The 11,131-nt window shown below is 36.4% G+C and overlaps 1 protein-coding gene across 4 annotated transcripts; it reads right to left on the bottom strand.

Annotated features, from left to right (window-relative positions):
- Positions 1–2,868: 2,868 nt before the first annotated feature.
- On the bottom strand, positions 2,869–7,953 carry LOC142531047 (serine/threonine-protein kinase Nek2-like). 4 transcript variants are annotated; one of them, XM_075637047.1, is made up of 15 exons: positions 7,540–7,953; positions 7,125–7,220; positions 6,851–7,004; positions 6,640–6,706; positions 6,185–6,250; positions 5,961–6,007; positions 5,783–5,828; positions 5,586–5,666; positions 5,385–5,427; positions 5,220–5,269; positions 4,908–5,126; positions 4,606–4,679; positions 4,475–4,526; positions 3,898–4,350; positions 2,869–3,781 (listed from the first exon to the last, which is right to left on the bottom strand). In XM_075637047.1, the coding sequence occupies exons 3-15, from the start codon at positions 6,934–6,936 to the stop codon at positions 3,140–3,142; spliced, it is 1,926 nt and encodes a 641-aa protein (XP_075493162.1). In that variant the 5' UTR covers positions 6,937–7,004; positions 7,125–7,220; positions 7,540–7,953; the 3' UTR covers positions 2,869–3,139. The 4 variants fall into 4 exon arrangements, with proteins under 4 accessions (XP_075493162.1, XP_075493161.1, XP_075493163.1 ...); XM_075637050.1 differs by lacking the exon at positions 7,125–7,220 and having other exon boundaries at positions 2,871–3,781; positions 4,908–4,957; positions 5,045–5,126; positions 7,540–7,951; XM_075637046.1 differs by lacking the exon at positions 7,125–7,220.
- Positions 7,954–11,131: the final 3,178 nt, after the last annotated feature.

Here is an 11,131-nt window from a genome sequence, read left to right as displayed (position 1 = left end):
ACGGCATCGGCCATCATTTTCTTTAACTCTTCATGGGTCAGGGTAATGAGGTTTGTTCCAATGTTATTAACATCAGCTTGTCTTGAAGTTTGCCCCCCATCACCCTGGGCGTGAGAATTACCCTGGTTGGTTCTTCTCGTACGAGCCATATCAACGTCTCGAACTCAGTGTTTTCCCACAGATGGCGCCAATGATGTGATCTCGTTAAAATAGGTGAGCCGGGTACGGGGCTTCAACGGACCAAATCAATAATTTATAATGTTTGGGAATTTGAGTGAAGATAATGGCTTGGATCAACACCTGTAAACAAGAAAGTAACTCGTGAATGGGCGCCGGAGGGATGTCCGGCGTGACCACTCCGATGCTTAAGTCAGCAGGCTTTTTTATGAACACAAGCAATATTTGAAGGGAAATATGTAAGTGCTTTTAGTTCAAAGATTTCCGAATGTTTAAATGACATTAATACCTGCTATTTATAGTAGAAAATGGGGTAGGTACCTCGATTCTTGTGCCACCTACTAAGTATGGCAAGTCGGCTGCCCATACTTGTAGCTTCTGATGACTTCTAGGACACTCCAAGCCCAAGTGGTTCTGACGGATTAGGTTGCCTGTATCGATCACACTCGAGTGTGGTGCAATTCTGGAGGTGGCCTGGGTAGTTGGTTACCTTGGTACCTGGGTACCTGTATGAGAAACCGGATGGAGAAAAAGTGCCCGGGCAGCTGTCTTCGGTAGCCCGGGTCATCATTAACCCGGAAATGAGTCACCATTATCCCGGACCCTTACAGGGGTATCAATTATGGTGATGTATATATGTATCTTGGATCGGTAGAATATGTCGTAACCTCTATCTTTGAATATTATCTTTGATAATTTGTCCCACACTACACGAAAGAGCTTCCAATCCGGTCACATTTTAAAAAAAAAGTGTATATTTATTTTACCCCCTCTCTCAACAAACATTGATATATTTAAGAAGTTTTTGTTTGACGTAAAAATTCAGAGTTTTCTATCCATTTATGTGAAGTGTTTATCCCCTATGATGTAGTAAATTTTAGTCAATTGATCATGGATATATGATGTCAATTTTATTAATATATAAGAGACTCCTATGATACAATGATGTTGAGATACATAGAGAATTACTTCCAGTGGAACGTGATGGTAAAGCAGAGGACTAGAAATCCTAGTGCCGCCAATGCAAATATTGTTCCTGATTTGATCGTTAATCGTATTATCTTAGATCATATTTAATCCAAAAATCTATTTTAGAGCAAGTTTTACACTAAAATGGTACAATTTTTGCACCAAAATCATCGTACATTTTTAATTCATTTACTTTAAATCTCACGCCACAAAAAATACTAATGAATATTATTTTTATTTTACACCAAATTTGGCGCACTTGCACGGGAGATGATTATTTAGTGGAAATGATAGCGCCTTCATTGGAGAAAACATGTGCTAAAATGGTGCAGCGTTGGAGATGAATTTAATTTAATTAACACATCCCTTGCCATTAGCCACCAATATGTAGTTTTCATGCATCCACATCTGAAAATCTTTCCAACAAATAAAAAATTTTCCTTTGAGTGAAAATAAATTAACATCTACATAAATATTGTGTGTGTGTGTGTGTATATATATGGTATTCCAAGAATGATCTAAAAATGTAGCGATCCAAGAAATTGGAGATGCTGACAAAAGGAGGGGTATACTTATTGCAGGCTTGTCCCCTTTGATGTCTTAGCTAATGGTAACATCACTCCCCGACAACGTTGTTTGGACGTCCAAATATCCCTCGGTCCATTTCTGAAAAATCTGCCAAATATTCTGTACCCAAAGCATGCCTGACAAAAATAATAATACTCAAAACTACAACCAAGTTTTAGTTTATGCATATTTTTTAAGGATCGCAATTCTGATTTTTTAAAAAACTTGGAAATAAGATTTGCAAAAGACACTTCAGATTTGAAGTTGAGTGGTGCTAAAATCTTATGCAAAAATGCTCTTGTCGGAAGAAGGGCTATAATCAATGGGATCTGAAATTCTGAATCCATAGCCAAAAAATGGGTAGCAGGCTTTGTCATTTGCGAGCAATCAGAATCTTTTTTTCTGGAGAAGGGACCATTAACTTATGGACTGTAAAAAGAAGAGCCTTTTATTCCTTCCTCTCCTTTTCAGTTTCTTGGCATTTTGATGGCTGATTTCAGCTTTGTCCTGTTTGTTAAAACGCAATTAGCGATCTCTTTCAGCAAGAATTCTCATGTTAAAAGTCTTTTACCAATCCGAGAATCGAGTGTGTTAAAACTTCAAACTTTAAAATATTTGAAATCTACTTACCAGAGAGTCGTGTGATTACTTTGGCGATTGTCCCTGCTAAAAGTAACGATCATTGAAGTTTTTACATAAACATAACTAAAGAGTGTACTTATATATCCATCTTATATTAAAGAAATCTTTCAAGTTTGTAGCTTTTCTTCTTAAGATGAATTCCTTTTTCCTGTACTGACATGGTCCATCGAGTTCCTTACCACGAGGTGAGTTATTGGAGTGTTGATCCCAATGTTAATAATTTCCACAAAGAACAGGACAAAAAATCCCCGTACTTCAATTACAAATTATACATATCACAACAGACTGACTTAAATCTTTATGATTTACGTAGTTGGAGCTCAAAAAATTTTCCTACTGCTTGGCATCTTATGCCCATTCCTTGGACAATAAGGTAAGTTTGCCACGCTCGAGGAACTTACATTTAACCAAACATGAAAATTATTTCATAGTTCGTGACTCAGTAATTTCAATTTTCGCAAACAAAAAATAACCACAAGTTCTTTAATAATGCGGCTACAATCTCATTATGGTATTTCAGATTCACCAAGAACACAATAACTCCATTTAGTAATGTCATCAGAGAAACAACCATTTAGTAATGATGATCATTCATTTTTACATTACCATGAACAAGCACGTTCAAAATAACTCTAGTTGTCTCACTAAATCTCACCAACAACCAATATTAAATTACATATCAGATAACAAAAGTTAACACGAGGAATATAGGAGTGGACAGTTTGGACAAGTTAGCGGTTAAATCTGAGAGAGCAATGGGGTTGATTCAATAAACATAGAAATGTTAAGCTGCATTCTTCTCCTTGAAGCTCTTGGTAAGCCAAATTGCCGTTTCTCGAGGAGAAACCTTCTCCGGTCCGAATGGTTTCAACAGCACTTGAAGCTCGTCGATGCGTTCTTGCTGCAAAAGTTGTGCGCTGAACTCAAGTAGCCCCTCCAAGGCCTCAGCCCGTTGCTGGTATGATGAGGTATCGAACCTACGTTGGTGAAAATAGGAAGATGAGCCACTAGACCTTCCTCCGCTCGTAGGATTATTTTCTGAGCATTCACTTCCATTATGTGGAACACCAAGAGTTGGTATAGCACTGTGTGGCCGGATGAGGGCTCTGTCGAGCATCTGAACTGTACATTTGTCTTTCATGATTGAACGGTCAGCGCTGTATGGAGAGGTAGAGGAGCATTGAGCAGATAGCGATGATGTTCTGTGAATGGGCAGAAGAGGATCTTCAGATGAAGCCAAAGGGAAGTCAACCATTTTATCAAGGCGTGGAGCATTGACAGAGACGTCGGGGGATTCTACAGCATGGAGAAGACCTACACTTTGTTTATAAGGGGAAACAGGTGAGACTATTCTTGTAGGGAAGGGAAGAGAGGCTCTTCGTGATATTTGGGATGATTTTCTAGCTGGAGTATGCGAGACTGGAAGCTGCATATTCAAGAAATAATGCCATTATGGTTCTAACCAACTTCAATATCAAGCAAACTACACTTGAAAATTGAATGATACCAGTATTTATATCCAGAAAAACCTAATTAACTTACCAGTTCGCGAGTTGAACCGGGATTTGATATCTTTAATGGACTGGTCTGTCTTCTAGGATTGGCAGATGCTCTCGCTGTATTCACTCTAGATGTTTTTGTAGCATTGGAGAACCTCGTGCTCACAGTTTTCATAATCCCTTTTTCTTCGCCAACATTTCCAACCGATACTTCCGAAAATTTAGTATTTGAATGGCTCAAAGAATTTTGTGTTCTTAGAAAAGAACACGGAGAATTTAGTTCATTTCCAGATATACTAGGATTCAAGGCCCTATTGTTGCCAAATGAAAGCCGTTTTTCTGATTTAACAGCTTCATGTTCTTGGAATCTTGTTTTCTTGACATTATTTCCATCAGATGTGTGAAACGGAAAAGTTTGACGTCTGGGGTTGCTAGCCTTCAAATGAACATTTAGGACATAGGGACGAAGATGAGAATGCCGGAGTAAATCTGCAGCCTGTTCAAACAAGAGAGACCATTTTCAGGTTGGAACAGCAGATTTTATAACTCAAATGTAACGTACAAAATGATTATCGGTAGCTAAATTGGGTGAAGGAGAAAAGAAAAAGAAAATAACTTACACTTGGTCTGAGCTCCGGATTTTTCCTTAGCATACTCTTGACAAGTCCTCGACTGGAAGAACAATTAAAAAGATGCGACTCAGTTAAATTGATGGAGTTCTTCAATAATTACACACAATGGACTTACTTACAATGGACCAGAGTACATTGTCGGGAGTGGAGACACAATACATTTATTTATCTTGTTGATCAAACCTTGTATATCCTGTTCATGAAGCAAAATTTCAATCAGAAAATTAAATAAGCAGTAAACACAACAAATACCAATACGAGACGTGTATTACTCAACTCCCATCATTACTGAATTTCATGAAAAAGCTAGATGTAAAGTAAAATCTTCATAATGGTTCAGTGCTCAAAATATATTGATACAAGTGAAGACTAAACAAAAAAGTCTAACAAAATTAGACAAATAAGTAGGAAAAAAACTCACAAAGGCTTTAAATGCTGGTACTCGAGCAGCCATTTCATAGACACAACATCCTGAATAGAATATGTCAAGAAAAGTGGCCAAAAAATAGCGTACAAAATTTAAGTTGGATAACAGAAATAAAACATAAAGAAGCTTACCCAAGGACCAAATGTCCGACTTGGAACCATAAGGGATATCCGCAAGAAGCTCCGGGCACATGTAACTCGGTGTACCCACCACCTGTGATCGCATAAGAAGTAAACGGTATTTAATTTTAAATATGCAGAAACATAAAACCCAAAGGAATTAGCATTTAATATCCCATTAACTTACGGAGGAAGCAAGATCATCAGATGTTAATACTTTGGCAAGCCCGAAATCCCCTGAAAGCAACAGCAGAATGGGAGAACGTTTAAAGACAGTATTAGAAATCTGAAATGAGTTATTTGTAATTGAACATTTAGAATTTCATGGACACAGCTAATATCATTCACTCACCTAAGCGGATGTCCTGCTCTTTCGTTAAAAATATATTCGAACACTGATAAGAAAAATGTAGATTAGAAGATGATGTTTCAAAATTCCATGCCTGTATCGTGACATGAATAACTACCACTTTACATTATAAATTGTAATTCATAGACACTTGTGGCATTATGTCCTAATAACGGGAAACTGACAGTTTAGAATCTTATAAACCTTGACATCACGGTGAAGTATATGGTTGGTATGCAAGTAATCAAGCGCCATCAACAGTTGAACCAACCACTTGCAAAGCTTCTGTTCCTCATTCAATTCAGATGGCAAAAGTAGCGGAATCAGTAAAGAATTTTCTAACAAACCTATCAAACATAAATATGTTATTATAAAGCATAAAACAGAATCATCAAAACAACCTCCTCAGAAAAATGAACTCCATTTGCCTTTTTAATGGCCTCGGCCCTACAATAATTTTATAAAACAAAATTCAGCAAGTCAGTACCCTTATGTATTACTCCACGAGAGAATGATACTGTTCCGAACATGATTTGTGACCAATGCAAGAATTAGCATTATTTAATGATGACGACTTACATATCTCCTCCTTCACAGTAGCCAATTACAATGCAAACAAAACAACCCTAAAATCAGAAAACTACATGTCAGTATGAGGTGAAGCAAAATATAAAAGCATTCAAAAGTTAACAAAATCTGATGTGCATGAGATTCCAATAATTTCCAATTAAAAAGTAAGCAGAATAAAGAAGTCATGTGGTTCCATTGTCAGTTAGATCCCAACTCCTATACTTCACACATACCCTTTCTACCCAGGAATCCTTGTATTCCACAATATACGGATGCCGCACTTTAGAAATAAGCTCCATCTACAGAGAGAAGAACATGGTGTCAGCTTAGAATAACACAACCTAGTATATATTTTTTTAAGGCAGGCCGTTCACATTTCCTGGATCCTTTTCACAAAAGAAAATCTTGATAGGCAACCACTTATTATCATGGAAACAGGATTCATCACACACCCTTGAGCTCGGAGCTTTTACCTCAAATGTTACTCATGCAAACTGAATCACATCCATACCAACAATATAAAGTGTTTTTGGATAACAAACAAAAATGTGCATCAATGCAACTTAGCCAACAATAATTAAAAATTAAAAGTTCTTCAGTCAAATTATCGGCTAATGACCCTCCAAATATCCTTGAAGGAATCAAGTCGCTTGCTTATTTACATCGAGTGAAGAAATTAAGAAGTCACCTCCTGGTGGGCAGATCTGCGGGTCCTATCAGTCTGTCGAGCAAGGCGAATTTTCTTCAACACATACCTTAAGACCATAACAAAATATAAAAACCACCAATCAATAATATACATATATACTGCAATCACAGACCTATAATATGATCTAAATTACATCATCGTCTGCTTAATCATATATGATGTAATCTCAGGAATTAGAAAGTCCCCTTACTTCTTTTTCTCTTGTTTATGCCTGACAAGTAGAGCAGAACCAAAAGATCCCTTGCCAATCTGCTCCAGTATATCGTAGTTGTCCATTTTATTCGCTTTCAAATTTCAAGTCACTAATTAAAGAAATCTCTCAGAAAATTGTAATCCAAATCCACCTACCAAAGACAAATAGATTGAATTGGCACATGCATACTAAAAAATCAACAGAGAAGATCTGGGAAACATTGTCACGCAATATCTGCACAAGAAACCAGAAAGGATAAATAGAACCTTACCAAAAACTATCCAAGGGGGGCAAACAAAAAATAAAACTCAAAAAACGAAATGTGCTCTGAAATAATGCTCCATTACTTAAAATTCGAAGCTTCCATCTTCTCACCAAGAAAATAAAACAGAAAGTTACAAATCTGAAAAGTCTCCAGTCACTGAAACACTCACTTGAAGCTTAGGTGTAACATAGCATTCAACAAACAGTGCAAGAATCTCAAACGCACAAAACCCAAACAGCACCTAACTTCCAAACGTTAAAACTATCAACTAACCCCGCCGCATTGTGAACATCAACTCACCATAAACAAACCTTGGATCTTGCAAAGAAGGTTAAAACCAACCAAGAAACGAAAAATGCACAGATCTTGACTTAAATTCTCTTCAAGAAACTAATAAAAACACTCATAAAATTTATTTTACCTCACATTGAAAATGTCCAGACGAAAAGCAGATCTGTCAACTCCTAAACAAGACCAAGCTCATCAGCATGTGGAAATGAACACATTACACAAAAAAACACAAGAATTTGAATAATTTGAGATGTGTGCCGCGCAGCACGCAGGAATAAAGTAAGCAAGAACGAGACAGGAATACCACAAAAAAACAAAATGGGATTGAATATATAAAAGAAAAATCAAAAAAGATCTTTCAAAACTTCAAAATCCGATTCCCCAAGAACCCGCAAACGTGAAAAAGAAAAAGTCATGTTTGCACAAACACTGGCACCCATACCACAGTAAACACACACAAAGTCACGGATAAAGAAACTGGGTCAGTGCGTGTACTCTGTGTGGGGAGACGTGCCTCTCATTTTTTTATAATAATGGAGAGTCAAAGCAGCGGAAACACTACACTTTTCTTTAAAATTTGTTTGGTTTAAGCCTAATGGGAGGATAAATATATATATATATATACTTATATACAGTTTTGATATGCTGCACAGCTACCGTGCACACCTATGTGAGCATCGATGAGATGTCAATCACTCATTGGATGCAAAATTTTTGTTTTGATATGCTGCACACCTACCGTGCACACCTATGTGAACACCGATGAGGTGTCAATCACCCATTGGATGCAAAATTTTTCTATATTTCATCACATCCAATAGATGATTGACACCTCATCGGTGCTCACATATGTGTGCACGGTAGGTGTGCAGCATATCAAAACTGTATATATATATATATATATATTAATACATCGATATATTTTGTACAATATTTTTATAATTCATTTGATTTATTTAATTTGTTTGGTTTAAGCCTAATGGGAGGATAATATATATATATACTAATATATCTGTAATGCCCGAGATTTTGATCTGTTAATATGAGATTATTGATTATGAATTGATATAATTATAGACGGGCTATTACGAGATCAGATTGGCCAAAACATATGAAGGGTGCAATTTTTACACAGAACTATTGGCGCCCGAGAGGTAGAAAATAACCGCCCGAGCGTCAATGTTCAACAGGAGCATGTTTTGGGCAGAGGATGCGGCGCCCGAGCGGTAGTTTGTGACCGTCCGAGCGCCAATGCATCGCAAGATTGGAGTTTGGGCAGAAAGTCTGGCGCCCGAGCGGCAATCTTTAACCGCCCGAGCGCCACTGTTTAACAAAGATATGTATCGGGCAGAAGGCTCCGCGCCCAAGCGGTAACTTGCGACCGTCCGAGCACTGACTAAAAATCATGGAGAATGGGACACGTATCTTTACATGCATGAGATATATATATAAGTTTCCTTCTTCAGAATTTAGCAGGAAGAGTCGAGGATTTTCTCTAAGAAATACGTACGCCTTTTAGCGTATAGATTTGTGATTTGTGAACGATCCGCCCGTCCGATTTTGAATCCGACTTCAGTACTGTGTTCCTATCGACGTAGGCAACAACTGGACGTAAGTTTTACTACGTTTTGATATGTTTTGAAATTATGATGTTGTCAGAATTGAATGGAATTCATATATGATGTTCTTGACAGGTTAGACATCATAGAATCGAAGTCAGATTAAGAAACGGACTTGTTATGTAACTGTTATGAATTTTGGAATCGACTTGACTGAGATTCGATATCATATTTGTATTATCATTGAAATTATGAGTTATACCGGTATTGATTATGAGTTCTGGTATTATTTCTGAGATGTTGGGATTTATGGGGTTATCGAGACTGTATTGTTATGTCGTCGAAACCTCAGTAGATTGATATTGATCAGATTTACGATTGACTGAGATTGTATTGTTGTATTGTATGTCGATTGACATTGATCAGATAGTATGTTGACTTGAGTATTGATCAGAACAGGTTCTGAATTGAGTTACATATTGATATTGTGTCTGTTCGATATTGTTATTACCAGATTGAGAATGGACAGAGTTGAATTCAGGACTTCGTCTTCGTCAGACCGAGAAGATAAAAGTATAAGTCAATGTGGTATTGGGACATCGACTCAAGTAGGATGTACTTGAGTTTCCCTAAATCACATACTTATTATTATGTTTTATGATGATGATTATTGATTTAATTAAATGCTTGTTCTATGGAGTTATATAAGTACGCATTAGATAAGTAATCTTGTGACAGAAGTACCTGATAGTGGCGGGATAGCCACGGGCACATTGCACGATGTCACAAGATAGTGTATTGGTGAGAGGACCACAGTCCATGACGGTTAGGTCAGGACACTGGATGTTTGGTTATATCGACGTGGATAGAACTGGAGTCTTTTCTATTACTGTTGGTCGATATAGGAATACCACATCTGGAAATCGGGATCCCTAGACTAGGATTGAGTCTAGTCTTAAATATGACATCATGAGTCTAATTGACAGTTATATTGATTCATGTTGATTATATTCCTGAATATGGTACATATTGATTTATGTTCCTGATGATGGTACATGTTTCGAATAGGATTTATTCTTGATATGGATTTATATTCTGATTTGAATACATGTTAGACATATCTGTTATATGCTTTTATATTGTTTTGATGATTGCATGTATACATGATTTATACTGAGAATGTAATTCTCACCGGAGTTATCCGGCTGTTGTCTTGTCAGTATGTGTGCATGGCAACAGGTGGGATAGGATCAGGGTCAAGAAGAGAAAGAGGCTGGATTAGATAGCGTGGAGGTCCGGGCTTCGAAGCAACTTAGGATTCAACACTGAGATATAGTTGAACCTAGTTGAATTCTTGTAGATAATACAGGATTTGTATATTTATGTTTAATATGTAATTTGAATTGAATTACATTACGTTTCCGCTTGTATTTTAAAAAAAAAAATTTAGACCATGTTTATACTAATTGATTAATTAGTCCCAATGATGATTAAGAACATGATTAGCGTCCGGGTCCCCACAACATCGATATAATTTGTACAGTATTTTTTATAATTCATTTAATTTATATTTAAAAAAAATCAAAATATAATTATAAAAAATAGTGAGAAATTACAATACAATTTTGATAGAAAACAATTTTTATGAATTTGTTCATAATAGAAAGGCAAAAATAAATATACATAATTTGATGTTCTTGACCGTTCTATCATGTCCTCAATTTTAACGCGAAAACATTTGAGTTTCACTAAAATTTCAAATTTCTTAATATGGATCCAATAATATTTGAAGTCAACACGCGATAGTTGCATTTGATAGATTTTAGCGAATGATTATCGTTAAATAACAAACATTTTCAGAAAAGATTGGCGGTTAGGTGATCTGGTCATCTAGATTATTGAAATAATTATGAAATTTGGATTTGGTATGATTCAGAATTTAATACCATGATGCTTGCTATGTTGTGGAATCTTCGCATGGGCGTCACGAGTGGTGTATTGTTATTTCTTGGGATTTAAAATTCATTAAATCTTAGTAGTTAAATCAATTATTTAGATGTGATTATTTTAATAATTTTTTTGCTATTCAGATTTAATTCAGAATCAATCGAGTTGATGAACAACAAATCAGGGTGCATTTGTGATGGGTTAGTACCTTTTTTA

This window comes from Primulina tabacum, chromosome 17 (assembly GCF_025594145.1).
Source record: "Primulina tabacum isolate GXHZ01 chromosome 17, ASM2559414v2, whole genome shotgun sequence".
Lineage (NCBI taxonomy): Eukaryota > Viridiplantae > Streptophyta > Magnoliopsida > Lamiales > Gesneriaceae > Primulina > Primulina tabacum.
Note: the sequence above shows the minus strand (reverse complement) of the source record. Positions and strands in the feature narration are given on the sequence as shown.